The sequence below is a fragment of the Aspergillus nidulans genome, chromosome IV (genome assembly GCF_000011425.1).
Source record: "Aspergillus nidulans FGSC A4 chromosome IV".
In the NCBI taxonomy this organism is placed as follows: domain Eukaryota; kingdom Fungi; phylum Ascomycota; class Eurotiomycetes; order Eurotiales; family Aspergillaceae; genus Aspergillus; species Aspergillus nidulans.
This window is the reverse complement of record NC_066260.1, coordinates 1,071,709-1,089,627: the sequence shown is the minus strand read 5'-3', so window position 1 is coordinate 1,089,627 and position 17,919 is coordinate 1,071,709. Positions and strand designations below refer to the sequence as shown.

At 53.3% G+C, this 17,919-nt stretch overlaps 5 protein-coding genes across 5 annotated transcripts, besides 1 other annotated feature; 3 read left to right on the top strand and 2 right to left on the bottom strand.

Annotated features, from left to right (window-relative positions):
• Positions 1 to 17,919: part of a sequence feature (contig 1.118 712..105880(-1)) that runs on past both edges of the window.
• On the top strand, positions 517 to 2,102 carry ANIA_10886 (uncharacterized protein; the record flags this gene model as incomplete). Its single annotated transcript, XM_659594.2, has 6 exons — positions 517 to 681; positions 747 to 783; positions 839 to 915; positions 982 to 1,358; positions 1,452 to 1,851; positions 2,043 to 2,102. 6 exons carry the CDS (start codon positions 517 to 519, stop codon positions 2,100 to 2,102), a joined length of 1,116 nt encoding a protein of 371 aa, XP_664686.2.
• Positions 2,495 to 4,158, top strand: ANIA_10887 (cytochrome P450; the record flags this gene model as incomplete). Its single annotated transcript, XM_050611944.1, has 3 exons — positions 2,495 to 2,737; positions 2,789 to 3,340; positions 3,400 to 4,158. 3 exons carry the CDS (start codon positions 2,495 to 2,497, stop codon positions 4,156 to 4,158), a joined length of 1,554 nt encoding a protein of 517 aa, XP_050467913.1.
• fma-AT (acetyltransferase fmaC) lies at positions 4,237 to 5,046 on the bottom strand (the record flags this gene model as incomplete). Its single annotated transcript, XM_659595.1, has 1 exon — positions 4,237 to 5,046. The coding sequence occupies one exon, from the start codon at positions 5,044 to 5,046 to the stop codon at positions 4,237 to 4,239; it is 810 nt and encodes a 269-aa protein (XP_664687.1).
• fma-PKS (polyketide synthase fmaB) lies at positions 5,658 to 13,734 on the top strand (the record flags this gene model as incomplete). Its single annotated transcript, XM_659596.1, has 11 exons — positions 5,658 to 5,669; positions 5,729 to 5,867; positions 5,994 to 6,053; positions 6,085 to 6,540; positions 6,604 to 6,721; positions 6,771 to 7,305; positions 7,374 to 7,497; positions 7,547 to 8,158; positions 8,501 to 9,691; positions 9,761 to 12,356; positions 12,411 to 13,734. The coding sequence occupies 11 exons, from the start codon at positions 5,658 to 5,660 to the stop codon at positions 13,732 to 13,734; spliced, it is 7,167 nt and encodes a 2,388-aa protein (XP_664688.1).
• On the bottom strand, positions 13,973 to 16,652 carry ANIA_07085 (uncharacterized protein; the record flags this gene model as incomplete). The annotated part of the gene is made up of 3 exons (XM_659597.1): positions 13,973 to 15,026; positions 15,299 to 15,406; positions 15,601 to 16,652. The coding sequence occupies 3 exons, from the start codon at positions 16,650 to 16,652 to the stop codon at positions 13,973 to 13,975; spliced, it is 2,214 nt and encodes a 737-aa protein (XP_664689.1).

Genomic DNA, 17,919 nt, shown 5'->3' with positions numbered 1-17,919 from the left:
CGGCGTCTGATCGCCGGGCTCAACGGCAGATCACCTGCAGTGCGACTGATTCTTGCTGCATGTCAGAGCTCCTGGCTATTTTATTGGCCGCTCTGATGAATTCTGGCAAGCAGCAAGACTAGCCTAAGCCGCCTCTGAACCGGAGGCATTCTCCAGCAGCTGCAGAGGGCTGGTTACACGACCACGCCAGTCACCAGCTCTCGATTCGTCCGTGGACTTGAAGGATTCGATCAATATCCAACTCTCTGTTTCACCTGAACAAGTCCACGATTGGATGCACACCCCCGCCATAAGACGAGCCGCCCCAGTTCTGGAAGTTGAGGTCCGGCCATGATCCCTGGGACGCGATGCTGGGACCATCTGTCCTGATCTATTGCAGATGGGGGGTTTCCCATCCCAGGTTCTCTCCATAAAGCTGTTAGAATCTGTCGATTCCTTGCACACACAAAATATAAGCTGCTGTCAAGCCTCTTGTTTGGACTTTTGGTACGCGAATCTCGCAGGACGCCCATCACCATGGCTTCTTCCGCTGGGACAGCGCATTCCCGGGCCATAGCGGCAGTTGTCGTTTCCGTGGTCTTTGAGACTCTGGCCTTAATCGCCATGATTCTGCGCTTTTACTCGCATCGTTTGCGGAAGCGGAGGATTGCAGCGCATGATTGGGCCTCTGTCGTTGCATTGGTACGTTACCTGGCCAAGTTCGCAGCCTCGAGCAGAGCAGTGGATGTTGATCGGAGGATTGGCAGATCTTCTCTAGCGGCTGCGTGGTCCTTGTGATTACTGGTATGTCGCTATCGCTCAATGTTATTTCCTGTCTTGTCTCTTAAGGATCGAATAGCGGTAGCCAAGGGAGGGCTGGGGCAGCATACCTGGGAGCTCTCCAACCCGACGATTCAGTTACAGCACTTCGCAAAGGTGAGTGCTTACTTGCCATCATCTTCTTTCTAACCGGCACTAAAGAATGATCCTTGACAACTTCAGATCTATGTCGCCAACTCTCCCGTCTGGGCCGGCGCCATCAGCGCAGTAAAGGTGTCGATTGTCCTCCTGTACATTGGTCTCTTCGGCAGCGCCCGAACCATCCGCTACTGCTGCTATACATTAATCACTCTACAGATCCTCTGGGGGGCCGCCGTCATATTATCCTCACTGCTGCTGTGCAAGCCCTTGCGGATGAACTGGGACCCCACCGCCGACGGCCACTGCGGCAGCACTGAGGCCACATATCTCGCCCTGCACATCATCAATTTAATTCTTGACGTGACAGTCGGCCTTCTCCCCGTGCCCGTGCTATGGAAGCTACAGATGAAGCGGCGGAAGAAGATTGAGCTGACGCTGATGTTTGCGCTGGGAATAGCGTATGTCAACCAAGCCACCAAACAAACACTCCAGCGCCTTGACGGTAGGGTATGGTGTGATATGTTGTTGTGCTGACTGGACCCCCCGTACAGGATCTGTATCATCACCGTCTTCCGCGTCAACATGATCAACGACCTCGTCAGCACAGACCCCACATACACGACGACCCCCTTGATGATATTTACGATCCTCGAGCCCCTGCTCGGAATCATCCTCGCCTGCCTGCCGCTGCTCCGTCCGGTATTCGAGCGTGTCTCCGCGTTTCGGACCTTGCACAGCAGTTGCGACAGCCGCGGCAGCGGTACGTCGACCCCGCAATTGTTTGGGCAGTCCGGGGAATCCAAGGCCAAAGCAGAGCGTTACGTGAAGCTGCGTCCCTCGACTTCAACCGCTGGATTCACGCATGACATTAACGGCACCGCCACTAACCGAGGCCATGGGTATGAGCTCGACGAGCTTAGGTGTTTATCAGAGCGAAATAAACCGTCGATTGTTGTTACAAATACCTGGGACGTGGAGGCGGGACCGTATAGCGCAACAGGGCTGAAGCCGGGATTCGGAGCTAGAGACCTCGGTCGGCCTGATAATGGGACTTTTTAAACTGGGCCAGGTTGTCTTGACCTGCTGATTCTGTTAATGAAATAGAAATTGAAGTTCACATTCATGTACACCATTTCATATAGCTTGTCATCGGCTTAGCGGTCATGCTCTCGCCTAAGATCTATGGAGTACGTCCTGGGTAGAAAATAAGCCGACAAATCGACCAACAGCACATCTCTGAGTTGGCTCAGTCACTGGACGCCTTACGGCCAACTCAGAAGTATCTGATTGGCTAGGTTCAATGTGATCTGCTCGGAGTTTGATATGTACACTGTCGTATCTGCATGGGGCGCGCAGCCTGGTCTGTCCCACCCTACCTTGTGAGGCGATCCCTAAACAATTATCAGTGCATGCATGGATGAGCTGACATAGCCCAACAAAACGGACAATTTACGCAATTTTACTGCTTTACGTGCACAATTACCACGCCTTACTATGACGAATAGCATGCCATTCTATATTGCGTCAGGACTGCAAGAAATGAAAGCCCTCAATCTTCCCCAAGCTCACCAAGAAAGCGCTGCTCCCGCAATCCATGACCATGATAGATCTTAACCCGGACTTGTCCTTCACAGCTAAAAGTGTGGCCCTTTTGCTTTTCATCGCACTGGGTCTCCTTTATACCACCATCCAGGTCGTCTACCGTCTCTATCTAAGCCCGCTATCGAGATTTCCTGGCCCGCGCCTTGCCGCCGCAACAGGCTGGTACGAGGCGTACTTTGAGCTCGTCCACAAGGGTGGCGGACAGTTCCTGTTTGAGATTCGACGGATGCACGAGGTTTATGGTTGAGTACGCGGAATCAGATAGCTTGACTCTTGTACTCACCAGCACCTCACAGGCCCCATCGTCCGCATCAATCCTTTCGAACTGCACATCGCCGACCCGGCCTACTACAGCACCCTCTACACCTCCACACTAAATCTTGACAAAGCAAGTCACATCCAGCACCGCTTCAACGCGCCAACCGCCGCCTTCTCAACGCCCGAACATGCGCTCCACAGACGCCGCCGCGCCGCAATATCCCCGTTCTTCGCGAAGCGCCGCATCGACGAGCAGGCGCCCATGATCCAGTCACACGTGAACGTGATATGCCATCGTCTAAGTGAGGAGTACGCAGGCACGGGCAAAGTGCTCTGCGTCAACGAGCTATACGGCAGCTACGTGACGGGTGTGATAATGACGTACGCGTTCAACCGGTGCCCGCGGTTCCTGGAAGAAGAGGACTTCGTGTCCGCGTTTGGGAAGAGCATCCAGGGGCTCAAGGAGTTTGTGCACTGGGCGCAGCAGTTCCCTTGCCTGCCGCGGATCCTGCAGAACGTGCCGCCGGTGCTCATGGGCGCGCTGTTCCCAGCTATGCAGGCGAGTCTGGTGTTTCAGGAGGTAAGCTTTACACTCTCTCCATTCAAATATTCTGCTGCTGGCGGACTGACACCGGGAAGGAAATGCGCATGCAAGCACACGCCGTCCTTTCAGGCCACGGCCAAAAGGGCACCATCTTTCACGACCTGCTCGCCTCAGACCTCCCCCGCTCCGAACTCACCCTCCCGCGACTAAAAGACGAGGCCATGAGCATCGTTGGCGCAGGTATTGAAACGACCAAGATGGCCAGCGTCGTTACGACATTCCACATCCTGCAGAACCCGCGCATCCTCCAAAAACTGCAGGACGAGCTCGACAGCGCGATCCCCGACCCCACCGCTCCGCCGTCTCTGAGCGTGCTGGAAAACTTGCCTTTTCTCGCCGCTTGTATCAAGGAGGGGATTCGGCTGGGCTACGGCGCAACGGGGCGGTCTCCCCGGATCTCCCGTACGGAATCGCTACGCTATGGCGCCTGGAGCATCCCCGTGGGCGTCATGGTCAGCATGGATAGCTACCACATGCACCATGACGAGAGTGTGTTTCCGGATAGTTACGCGTTTGTACCGGAGCGGTGGCTGGACGGGGCAAGGGGGCCAGATGGGACGGGGAGCCTAAATAAGTATCTGGCCTCGTTTAGTCGCGGCACGCGCATGTGCGTGGGCATTAACCTGGCGTACGCGGAAATCACAATTGTGCTGGCGAGGCTGTTTCGCGGGTTCGTGATGGAGCTGTATCAGACTACTAGGAAAGATGTGGACTGTTATCGGGATTTGGTGGGGATGGAGGTTGTGAGGGGGAGTCGGGGGGTTAGGGTTAAGGTTGTGGGGAGGAGAGAGTGAGTTCTTTGGCTTGTTCTGATATGGCTGCGTTCCACTATTGACTATGTATGAGTTATATTAGCCTACCTAGGTAGGTATTCAACGAGTCTCATCCCCGGATACCTCCACCCTTCCCTCCAAAATATCCTGCACAAACCGCATCTTCACTTCCATCAACCCCTCCAAATGTGCCCCCTGCACGATATCCATATGCCCCGCTCCCTCCACCAAATGCAACCGCCTCGGTGCATTTCCCAGCTTAGTGTCAAAGTACTCTCTCTGCCTCTCCGCCGGACTAACGGTATCCATCTCCGGCACAACAAACATCACCGGCGTAGGCGCGACGCCGGCCCAAAGCCCAAATGGCTGCCACATTGCCATATGGTAATAGCTCTGAATAGTCGTGCGATTAACATGCCCCTTTGCCAGCTTTCTACCAGCGGCTACAATCCTAGCATACTCCTCCCGCTCCAAGCCAACCCCAAACCCCGCCGGATTTTCCCCTTGCTCGTTTAGCAGCGGAAGATAGTACGGCTCGTTACCAGCTGACTGTGACGCACGGTCCTGCATACACTGCTGCAGCACCTTGGCTCGTCTATGCTCGGGCTTGTAAGTGAGGTCTGTCAGAGGCGCGATGGCGAGGACGCCGCGGATTCGTTTGTCCGTTGTCGCGGCGCAGAGGGCGACGACGGCGGAGAATGACATGCCCCAGAAGAAGAGCTGAGATGGATATACTGAAGCCTGCGTTGAAAGAAAGGTCAAGGCGTCGGAGTAGTCGGCTGCTTGTTTGACGGGGTCGATTTCGTTGCGCGGTGTACCGTCCGATAGGCCGGTTGAGCGCGGATCGTAGAGGAGGACCGTTACTCCAGCAGTTTGGAAATGCAGGGCGACGTCGGGGAGACCGAGCATTTCTTTCACGCAGGCAAACTGGGCGCTGAAGTGTCAGTGGCGTCATATGGTGTACGCTGGATATAGAAGTAAAGCCAGGAGGATAACGTACTCCGGGGGTCATCACAATCCCCGCACCGCGAGCAATGGCTGGATATAGAGTCCCTCGGAGTGTCAGTCCATCGAGAGTCTTGAATTCGATGCTTTGTTCCTGTAGAGACATTGGTTTTGCTCCTGGTGTGGACGGTGACGGCATACGGTAACTGATCTGTTGGTTGTGGACACGATCTGTGATTAAAGCAGGTCAACGTGGAAAACATAGAGCGTAGAACACAGAATAATACTGCCTTGGTTTTACCCGAACAAGAGAAGATTAAAAATACTTGTTTCTGTAATGAATCAATATGACTGCAAGGCGAGCCACAAATCTTGGCGGTTTGGTCATCTGTCACGCTATAAACAGGAGGGTAGGACACAATCCCGGATGCAACTACTGCGTACTGGGGCGCCTGATCCTCAGTCGATTTTGAAAGGGGTGTAGGCATAACTCAGCACGATTTCATGTTCAGCGGCATAGCGTAGCCACCTTCATGCGAGTCGTCGGAGTTGGACCTCAGTCTAGACATTTCAGGATGGCCTTGACGGTAAGCGCAAGGGCTGCCATTGTCTTTCCTACAAAGTTTGCTGCAGCAATTCCCATTAGGGATGCAGGACGCGCCGTGTCCGCTGGACGCCTAATGCCCATCTTGTAAACTGGTCCGCGACCTTCGGTACCTTGTGGAGCATCAACACTGGTGCTTATCAATGCGGACGTTATATTGTACGCTGGATTGCGGCTCTTGGTACGAGGGACCATCCGACCAATCCCGTCGGTACCCTGTGGACATGCCAGTCGGATATGGATGTGCTTTGCATTAGAGGTTTAGGTGCGGTTTTATCACATCCGTAATCGCAGAAGATTGGTGTAGGGAGACTCTTGATTTCACTCCCGTCACCCCAAAACGATCTGGTGGATATCTGCTTGGTTTGTAAGTTCCCGTTGTGTTCTTCCATCAACAGCTATAGGTGCTGTGTATTACCTGTTCAAGATGAATGGAATAACCTCAACCTCGTTACCCTCACCTCGTTACCACTTCGAGCCCATTGCGGTGATTGGGTTTGCCTGCCGGCTTCCAGGAAACAACAACTCCCCCACAGCACTATGGGACTTCCTCGAACGTGGCGGAGTGGCGAGTCGGGCTGTTCCAGCTTCGCGCTTCAACTTGGCAGGCCACGAGAACGGCAGCAAGCGGCCGGGTACAATGCGCACGCCGGGGGGTATGTTCCTTGAGAGTATCAATCCGGCGGATATCGATGCCCAGTTCTTCGGCCTCTCCCGTGCGGAGGCCACGGCGATGGATCCGCAGCAGCGCCAGTTGTTGGAGGTCGTGTATGAGGGACTGGAGAATGCCGGGATCACGCTGGAGCAGCTGAGAGGACAGGATGTTGGATGTTTCGTGGGGAGTTATGCGTCTGGTTGGTGCAATGATCATACGGTGTGGGATATGTGTATCAGTTGTTGATGCTCATACTTTCTAGACTATGGCGATATTCAGGCCAGGAATCCGGACGATCGGGCGCCTAATTCAACCGTGGGTATTGGACGCGCTATGCTCAGTAATCGATTGAGCCATTTCCTGGATATCAAGGGACCGAGGTTGGTATTTCCAGTTTCCTTGGTAGTTGCTTTCTAAAAGGCAAGCTAGTATGACCATCGACACAGCATGCTCCGGCAGCCTAGTCAGCTTGGACGTAGCTACGCGATACCTGCAAACGGGGGAGATTAGAGCCGCAATAGTAGCCGCGTGCAATCTGTACATGAGCCCGGAGCACTGCATTGACATTAGCAGCAGTATCATCAACGCTGCCTCTCTCACGGGCCTCTGCCATACGTTTGACGCCAAAGCCGACGGATATGTAAAGGCCGAAGCGGTTAACATGGTTATCATCAAGCGACTGCAGGACGCTATCCGTGACCGAGACCCGATCCGGTCTATTATTCGTGGATCGGCTTCTAACAGTGATGGCTGGACCGCTGGAATTGCGAGTCCGAGCTCGGAAGGACAGGCCGCTGTGACTCGACAGGCGTATCGTATTGCGGGTATTGCTGACTTCAACGCCACTTCATATGTCGAATGCCATGGGACGGGGACCCGAGCTGGAGATCCAATCGAGGTCAAAGGGGTGGCGTCCGTGTTTTGTCCGGAGAGGCCTGCGGAAAGGCCGTTGTTGATCGGCTCGGTAGGTCGAGCTGCTCGCTGCGTTCCAATCCCTTTATTCTCGTGTAGAGCCTGCTAATACCGAGCCAGGTCAAAAGCAACATCGGCCACTCTGAGCCTGGCGCTGGCATCTCTGGCTTGTTGAAGACAATTCTTGCATTGGAGAAAAGTGTCATTCCCGGAAACCCTACTTTTGAGACACCGAACCCCGAGAGTATGTCAAGTCCTCCAACCAATGCAGGACATGGATTAACACCACGCAGTTGACTTTGACGGCCTGAAGACGCGCGCTTTTCAACATGCCACTCCGTGGCCCAGCATGCCTTTCAAGAGGGCGAGCGTGAACTCCTTCGGATACGGCGGCTCTAACGCCCATGTAATCTTGGACGAGGCAAAGACTGGCGTATCTGCATCAGAAATGTGCTTCAAGTCGTCCTATTTACCTGAAGACCATGATCCATTCGAAGAATGCGAGGAAAATGAGAAATGCTTTCCCCAACTGCTAGTTTTTTCAGCCAATGACGAGAAATCGCTCCAGGAGTATATTCGCGCTCTGAGAGCCCACCTAATCAACCCCCGCGTGCGGATCTCATTGCAGGACCTGGCGTATACGCTATCGGAGCGGCGGTCTCGGCATTTCAATCGTGCATTTCTTATCACACAGACCAGTCTCAATCTCGATCTCCATGGTTTGGTCTTTGGGAAACTGCGGTCGAGCTCCCCACGAGTAGGTTTTATCTTCACGGGCCAAGGGTCTCAGTGGCCTCAAATGGGGAAGTCTCTTCTGGATATGTTTCCTTCAGGAAGGGGTCAGCTCGCTCGTCTAGACAGGGCACTGCAGTTGCTTCCTGACCCGCCGGAATGGTCGTTGTACGGTGCGTACCCGTGCCCAACTTGAAGTAATGGAAATATAAAGTCGTGATTGACATTTCTAGACGAATTGACATCCCCAAAAGCACCAGACCATATCCAACAGCCAGAGTTCTCGCAGCCGTTAATCACAGCCCTGCAGCTGATTATGCTCGACATCCTACGGGCATGGCGAGTTCATCCGTGTAGTGTGGTCGGCCACTCTTCCGGCGAGATAGCAGCCGCAGCTGCGGCCGATCTTTTGTCCCCCGAAGAAGCGATCCAGATTGCGTACTACCGAGGGAAAGCGGTTGTTGAGCGGCGCAATACGGCCTTGCCGGCAACAGGTATGCTTGCGGTAGGCTTAGGTGCAGGTCACCACGTTCTTGAAGAACTTCTCCAGGCACATAGGGATTCAATCGCCGTTGCCTGCATCAACTCCCCCGAGAGCGTGACATTGTCAGGCCCTTTGAATGTGCTCAAAACGGCGAATATGGTAATCCAGGAGAAGGGATACTTCGCTCGTCTTTTGCAGGTCAATATGGCTTACCATAACCCCATGTTTATGACAGACATTACTGCGCAGTATAAGCAGATGTTGCATGGTTTGGGGCTGGACTCAATGTCGTCACCGGTGTCAAAAGCAACTAAGGAACAACGTACAGTAAAAATGTTCTCCTCCGTGACGGGGTTGGAGACGATGGGTCCTTGCAATGTCGAGTATTGGTGTTCAAATATGCAATACCCCGTTCAGTTCAACCAGGCAGTCCGGATGATGCTAAGCGACGAGAAGCAACCGATCAATTTCCTCATTGAACTTGGCCCGTCGGGTGCGCTCGCTAGCCCTACCAAGCAGATAATACAGTCTATGCGCGACAAGAAACCAGATCTCGCCATTGAATACCATGCCGCATACAAGCGTGACGTGGTTACCGCAGCTATGGGGCTATTTGAAGTGGCAGGGCATCTTTATCTGTCAGGTGGTGCGGTCGACATCGAGCAGGTTAATTCACACCACGCGCACAGGGAGAAAGATCAGCATCAGCCGTCCGTAATCGTTGATCTTCCCAACTACGCCTGGAACCACTCGATAAAATACTGGTATGAGAGCCAGTCCAGTCGAGATTGGCGGTTCAGGCACTATCCAAACCACGATCTGCTTGGTAGCAAGATTCTAGGGACGTCGTGGTTTGCGCCCTCATTCAAGAAGGTCCTGCGCCTTGCAGACCTGCCATGGCTGAGGGACCATCGGGTCGCTGGCCAGCCACTGTTTCCGGCGGCTGGGTATATTGCTATGGCCGTTGAAGCAGCTTACCAGACTGGTCAGCGCAGCGGGATGATCGACACGGGCCTAAAAGTCTCGCAAGTACCGTATAGGTTCCGCAATATCAAGTTTGTCAGAGCGCTGGTTTTGGATGAGGCTGCACCGTCGACGTTGATGCTTTCAATGAGTCCTGAGCGTGGCTGGTATAAGTTCTCGGTCTACACGGCGGATGGCGAGAGTGTCCCAACTATTCACTGTGAAGGGCTGGTCTCTCTCCATGTTGAAGTCGGCAAAGGTACGGATTGCCTGTTTTCACGTTGGTCAGAATGCACAGGGTCAATTGATCGAGCTTACCCCAATTTAGCTCCACCCTCAAGCGCCTTTAAGCAGTTGCTCTACCCCACTCCCGCCAGGTTATGGTACAAGGCCATGGACAAAGTCGGGTACAATTTCGGTTCAGCCTTTCAAACACAGCTGCAAATCGAATCCGTGGTAGGGACTCGACAAAACAGAGCCCTAGTGTCGTTTTTAGAGCCTCAATCAGCGTACGCTCAATCACTCTACTCCATCCACCCGGCCGTCCTGGATGGTTGTTTGCAGTCCGGGGCTCCGGCGCTCTGGAACGGGGTACGGAGTGCAGTGCGAGAATGCCTTGTGCCGGCCATCATAGAGGACCTTGTCATCAGTGCGCGACAGACCGCTGCCAGATCAGGAGCCTCGGTCTGCTCTGCCGAGTATTCGGGCGTTGGGTCGCGAGACGAACCATGCTCGTACAAGTCGAATATCATCGTTTCAGACCCGGCCACGGGAGATACGCTAATCAGGGTCAGGGGTCTGGCATATTCGGCACTTGACCGAGAGGAAGCTTTCAGCCAATTTACCCCTAGCATGCGGTTGGAATGGAAACCGGATATATCTTTCCTTTCCCGCAACCAATTGTATAGAATTCTGGACACTTGCGACACCAGATTTGCGCCCTATAGTGCTCATGATGATTCTAGAGCACTGTCATTTATCAGCCTGCTTCTTCACAAGAAACCAGCGCTACGTGTCGTGGAATTCAACATAGCACCATCGACGGACAGCAGCTTTTTTGCCATCCTTGGCCATATCCCGTTTACCGCAAAAGGTGCTGTAGAGTATCACTTTGTGTCCAATAACGCCGCTGCCCTTGTGGCTTTTCAAGGAATGGCCGACGGCTGTGGACTGCCAAACGTCCAACTGAGCGCTCTGGACGTGTCTCGGCTTGATATAGACTCCCATCTGCTCGGAGACAAGGCGGACTTGGCTGTACTGAACACAGACCATCAAATTTGTGGAGAAAAGCTGCATAACGCCATTGTTAACATCGCAGCCATTCTCCGGAAGGGTGGCTTTATCCTTATTCTTGCGCATCAGTCGTCGACGAACCAGGTCCAGGCGCGGCCTTGGGACGGGCACTCGGCAAGCATCAACGATGCACTCGGCCGCCATGGGTTCAAGAAATCAGTGGCGTTTGATATGGGTACTGAAACACACGCTATTGTGGGTCAATTGTTGTTGCCCGTTCGCGAGCCCTCTGCTGAACTCCAGGTCAGCCTGGTTCTTCTGTCGAGCTCGACAGATTCTGCTCTGGCCAGCCAGATGCTTGCTGAGTCCGGAGTCACAGTGGCCGGTATCCATTATCTACCGCTCGGAGAAATCCGAAAAGATTTGATCATACTAATAACCGATGAAATGTTTAAGCCGGTGCTCGCCGAGGTCACGCAGGAGCAGTGGGGAGCCATCCAGCGAATCCTCGCCTTTGGTTGCAAGATCGTCTGGGTTACTTCCGGTGCTCAAAAAGATGTTGTCAGTCCACTCCAGGCTCTGGTCTCTGGTCTGTCCAGAGTCGTCCGGGCCGAAGATCCAACTATCAGCTTCACTCTCCTCGACGTAGAATCTCCGTATAGCAAAAAGTCCTTCCGAGCGATTGCTGACGTGCTTGAGAGAGTTGACAATGGAAACACCTCAAGTGGTCTGGTTGATGAAGAGTATGAGTATGTGGAGCGCGGCGGCATCGTTCATGTGAGTAGAGTCTACCCTGATATTGCAAGCGGAGGCGATGGCAAAGCCGTGATCCAAAACCTTCACAACCACGCCTCCTGTGTTCGCTTGACATGCCAGGCGCCTGGGTTCTTGGAATCACTACAATTTACAGAAACTGGGCCCAGTGAGGCTGTTGTGCCAGACGGCTTTGTCGAGGTGGAGATGCACGCAGCAGGCCTCAACTACAAGGACGTCGCAACAGTTCTCGGGATCGTCCCTGAAAACCAGTACCTGCTCGGATTGGAAGGAGCTGGGGTCATACGGCGCATTAGGCATCACGCAGGAGACAGCCCCTTTTACATTGGGCAGAGGGTGGCTATTTGTCGACGGGGCAGTTTTGCCAACAGGGTGCAATGTCCCATCGAGGGTATCCACGCTATTCCGGACTGGATGAGTTTCGAAGAAGCAGCTACAATCCCCATTGTATATCAGGCTGCACTGTATAGCCTTGTTGACCTTGCCAATGTCCAGTGGGGGCAGTCTGTGCTTATTCACTCAGCAGCTGGAGGACTTGGTATTGCTGCGATCCAGTTGTGTCAGTATCTGGGCGCGGAGATCTATGCTACTGTGGGAAGTGACGAGAAGCGGGAATTCCTTATCAGAGAATTCAACTTATCACCCGACCGGCTCTTCTCGTCTCGAGATACGGTATTCGCATCTTGCATTATCGAGCAGACTGGCGGAAGGGGGGTGGACGTTATCCTCAACACCTTAACGGGTAGCTTGCTAGACGAGTCATGGCGCATCATAGCAGCTCACGGCACGATGGTCGAGCTGGGGAAGAAGGATATCCTTGATCGAAATAGTCTTTCCATGGAACCCTTCAATCGCAATGCCTCGTATCGTGCCTTTGACCTGTCGCATCCGAGCATCACACGCCCTTTGGTTGCAAGGTGAGCGGCTTGAAGAACGTCGCGATCGAATGGTGACACTAATATTGTACATAGGCTTTTAAAGCGTATATTCGATCTGATACACGGAGGCCACATTCGGCCGATTGCACCGCGGACTGTCTACGCGTACAGCAACATCGCAGCGGCCATCCGTTACATGCGGGGCGGTGCCCATATCGGTAAAATCATCATCTCTCGAGACGCGCCCCAGAACTGCACAGATGTGCCAGTGATGCCCGTGCAGAAAAGTCTCAAGCTGCGGGGTGATGTCTCGTACCTGATAGTCGGCGGCTTGAAGGGTCTCTGTGGGAGCCTAGCAACATACCTGGCCTGCCACGGAGCAAAGCATATATCTGTAATGTCCCGCAGCGATTACACAGACGATAAGTCAAAAGCTGTTCTGAGAGACCTCACTTTGCTAGGCGTCAACTGCAGTCTAGTTCGCGGGGACGTGTCCGTCAAAGATGATGTTCAGAAAGCGTTCTGCAAAGGCTCACGCCCGCCAGTCGCGGGAGTCATCCACGGGGCCATGGTTCTGAAAGACACAATTTACACCTCCATGACAGCTGCCCAGTTCCACGATGCCCTGCGCTGCAAGGTCCAGGGAACCTATAACCTGCATGATGTTGCGCTCCAACTCGGACTCGACCTCGACTTTTTCACCCTCTTGTCCAGCCTCTCCGGCCTTGTAGGCCATAAGGGCCAAGCCAACTACGCTGCAGCCAGTGCATTTTTAGACTCATTTGCCCTCTACCGCCGGAGCAAAGGCCTCGCCGCTTGCTCAGTCGACCTCGGAATCATCGATGATATCGGTTACATGGCCGAACACGAGTCCATCACTGACCGATTGGATACCGAGACCTGGATCCCACTCAACGAGGTCCAGCTACACCGGATCCTGTACACATCCATTCTTCAAGAACGGGATCAGCGCAGCACTGGCACCAGCCAGCTAATAACAGGCATTGCGTATCCTGCACCCGCTGTGCCTTCTGCGCTTTACCAAGACGCGCGTTTCACGGCCCTCTGCCAGAAGAGCGCAAACAGCAACAGCGCCAGTATCTCCATCAAAGGGGGGGCTCGTGACATGCAGGTGCAGGCGCTACTAACCCTCGTTCAGGCCAAGGCCGACGCAGCCGTTCAGATAGCGGCCATGATTGACGCCGCGAATGCCCATTTCATGCGCAGCCTGGCTCTGTCTGAACCCATGGAGGCTGCAAAGCCACTTGTGCTTTACGGACTGGACTCGCTAGCCGCGGTGGAGTTCCGGAATTGGGCGCGCAGGGAGTTGAATGTTGTGGTTAGTACGTTGGATGTCCTGGGTGCTAAGACACTGAATGCGCTTTGCGAGATGATGGTGGGGAGGTTGGCTGGCTAGGTGCTTGGGGACAAATGGGGAAAGGTATCTCAAGTCGTTGACCCATTAATATTTATACGGTGATCGTGCTGGATAATGGATAACTTGACAGTTTTTTTTTTTTTTTTTTTTTTTTTTTTTTTTTTTTTTTTTTTTTTTTTTTTTTTTTAGTATCATAATTCAGTGATGTGTTAGTAGACGGTAAATAAGTAGCAGAGTGAATATGCAGATAACGATGCTGCTTGACGAGAAAAACCCCTCAACGAAACTCCCTCGTAACCAAATCACACCACTCCTCAAAAGCCTTTGCATACCCCCTCCCTCTATTCTCCGCCTCATTTCCATCTTCCTCCTTATCCATAATCGCCTCCAGCAGATCTTTCCTAGGATACGGATGCCACCGCCCAAACGGAATGACATAACCACCCCCACGTTCCACCGTAACCCCATCGCTAAATCCCGCCCAGAGCATCGTATTAACTCCCTGCTCCGGCTTATAATAAATCGGCTTGGAAAGCCACACCGTCAACCGCGGTGCATTGTCGAAGATTGGTGTGTAGATGTTCCCGGGGTTCTGTGTGATGCTCACAACGCCCCTTTCGCCTAATTGTTTAGCAAGCCGATCCGCAAGGAACCAATTCCCCGTTTTGCTAAGCGCGTAGTTCAGGTTCATGTTCGGGCTAGGGGGATCGAGATCGGACGGCCGGATTCCCGAGCGTGGGGCCAGCGCGTCAACGAGCATACTGCTGCTCCAAACAACGCGGACGGTATTGGGCGCTGTGGAGTGCTTCTGGGCTGTGGAGACGAGGATCGGTGAGAGGAGTTGAGTGAGGAGGTATGGGCCCGCGCAGTTCGTGCCGAGGTGTGGTTCGAGGTTTTGCGCCGTCCGGTTGGACAATGGGATGCTGGCGACGCCGGCGTTATTGAAGAGGATGTCGAGGCGGGATTCGCGGGAGAGGAAGGATTCCACAAAGGGCTTGATTGTGCGGAGGTCAGCGAGGTCGAGGGGGAGGAAGTGGAGTTTGCCTGCGGAGGCGGCTAGTGCGGTTGAGCTTGCGCTGGCGGTGATGGTCTCGATTGTGGCTTTGGCTTTGGACTCGTTGCGTGCGCCGATATAGACTGTTGCGCCGGACTTGTAGAGGATGCGGGCGAGCTCGAAGCCTAGGCCTGAGGTGGCGCCAGTGATGATGATGACTTTGCCAGTTTGCGGAGGGAGTGTGGCGGCTGTTAGGGTGGGCTTGGAGGGGAATGTCTGCACCCAGAGGCTCTTGATGATCTGCATGATTGCGTCGTAGTAACTCGATCGAGTTGAGCTGGTACAGCCTGAGTCAAAGGTAGTCACCAAAAAAAAAAAATAAGAATGACAAAAAAAAAGCTGTCTTTTGATAGCGATTCTTTGGTGTTGTGTTATATGAGTTGCGGCTCCCGCGATCATTGATTTTGTCGGTATTTTGCAAAATCTTTGAAAGGCCGTAATGTACGGCTGGCATAAGGAAAATTTCGCAGCAGGCCGTTCAGAACCAAGCTGGGCTTTTCGGAGAGATTACTGTGTAACCTAAACTCTGACACCGGTGTTACCCCTTACGAAAACCCCGGCCCAGCTGTGTCTACAAAGAAACCACCACTTAGTAAGCCGACTGCATTCTCTCCAGCATCGGATGTCCGGCTCTCAAACATCCGATTCACTTTAAGACTAAATTTCTTCAGTGGGGAGTGATCATTAGGAAGAAACAATCCGCATGATATCCGGGTGGCAGTGTCATTAGTGACACAAGAGACACGTCTCATCAGCCGCCCATCGTATCAACGATCCTGTAGATGGTCTTAACATAGGCCGCAGTTCGCTCACTCCCCAACACCCCGGCCCCCATTTTATTCATGACATACGCAATTGACATCCGACGGTCTAGATCCATGATCATCACTGATCCCCCCCAGCCGCCCCAGAAACATAGCCGGCTGTTAGACGGAAGCCAGGGCACGGTCTCCGGCACAGGTAACCCCACCCCAAGTCCCCATCGTAGGTTCACAAATAAGACCTGGTCCTGACCGCGGATTTGCTCCTGGAGCATCTGATCAATGGCTGCCGGGGAGAGGTACTGTTTCCCGTCGACAGTGCCTCCAAGCGCAACGATTGATGCAATTCGGGCAAGGGCCCGCGCGTTGGTAAATGCGTTGCTGGCTCCCAGTTCGGCGTTGCGGAAGGATGCTGTCATGACTGCGTCGGCTGGTATTGGTACACCGGCGTAGGCCTTGGCCGCTACGCTCTCCGGGTCTAACGCGGGGGTTGGTTCGGGCGGAGGCGGAGGGATGATATCTGCCGTACGCGGCCACTCGGGTTCTGGAACCCCAAGTCTGTAGTCGGCGCCTAAAGGCTCCGTGATTTCGTCGGCGATGAACTGAGCAAGAGACTGGCCGGTAGTGCGGCGAACCAGTTCCCCGACGAGACAGCCCTGGGTGACAAGGTGGTAGCCCAACTGCTCGCCTGGGGTCCACCATGGTGCCTGCGCAGCTATCTTCTCCGCGGCTTTCTCAGCATTGTAGATGTCTTTTATGGTATTCGGCGACTCCCAAGAGGGTAGTCCAGAGGAATGGCTCAGGACATGCGATACTAGAACATTCTCCTTGCCGTTTGCGGCGAACTCGGGCCAGTATGTAGACACCTTCTTGCTGGGATCTAGAAGACCACGCTCGATGAGGATATTAGCTGCAAGGGCGGTAATGACCTTGGTGGTCGACCAGATGGTCGTGATGGTGTCTTGTTCCCAGGCCTTTGTCCGCTCTTCATTGGAATAGCCTCCCCAGAGATCCACGACGTTTCGTCCGTCAATGTTAACGCAAATCGATGCGCCGAGCTCACTTTCATTACTCAGCAACTGATCGAACAGATCGCGGAGGGGCTGAAAGGCCGCATCGCAGTGACCGTGTGCGGGAGACATGTGGTAATCGGCCAGCGAGGCGGAGCTTGACAAGGTATATGTTGAAACGACTTCGACTGTGGACGGTTCTGGCCAATAATCCATATGTTAACATAAACTTCTCAACAGAGGTCGTACAAATTCTTCAGATCCCCGGGCCTACCTCTCGTGTTGCCTTTCAAGGGCTGATGTGTTTTCTGAACATTGGAAGAAGAAAAAAGAGAAATCCGCGCCCGCTTATATAAAACCTGTGCAAGCGAGAGGGGAAAGTACAACACTGTTTTACTCATGCATTATACAGCGTGCTTACTTCGATACCATAGTGGCCAAGTATTGTTGACTATATGCAATACTCAGCCTGCCACAGCTGATGAGGGAGCCCCGTTTTGTTGTTTCCGAGGTTTACTTTGTGTCCATTACGTTAGTAATTAAAGCAACTCGTATCGGTTTGCAAAGTACCTCTCCACCCAGGCAGTGAGTGATCTGAAACTCAATTATCCGGGCAGGAAAACTTTGACGCAAGTCAAGGTCTGAATAGGTCCTGCCACAATGCCTATCCAGAACCGTACTCCCTCTACGTGGGTCGGTCCTTATCCTCCTCGACCGTAAGACTAACCCTTGTTCTTCGAAGAGGACTCTCTATCCGCCAGGGTGCAGCTTCCTGCGGACGGTGGCCCAGCTGAGAAGTTAAAGGCTAATTGCCGGGCCCACCATCCACCAAAGGAGTTCAAATATGTCAAATCCAGTAACGGAATGGAGAATTCGCCATCACCAAGCTATCTCTAGAGTTTGCTTCCTCTAATTTAAATATAGCACCTCTGGTTCTATAAGGGCTAGGCTATAGATTAACACCCAGGGAGGATTTTTCTTATTCTTTATTATTATCTCATGTGTCAGTGTCTGCCCGGTTACACTAACCACCGTGCTTAGGATAAGCTGGATCGCGAGGCCAGCCCGAGATGAAGCCACGATTCTGCCGCTGCTGACCCAGCTAACTGAGTCTCTACAAGCTCCGGCTTTGACTCGTAGCCGAACCCTGAGCTACGTCTTGTCTCGTCTATGCATCTGTTGATAGTCTGACTCTGTGGCCTGCTTGTTGTATCTACTCTGTTATGCAGTTCAGAAAGTATTTCTGAGCCCTGCACCTTGACAGCAGAATCGCGGTTTCGGTGCCCGAGATGAAGCTTGGACTGGTGTTATGTGCCTCTCATTCCGAGCACGGTGCCCAGGATGAGCATCGTTGTATTATCCTCTCTGCATCCTCTTACCAATTGTACAATTGCGGGAG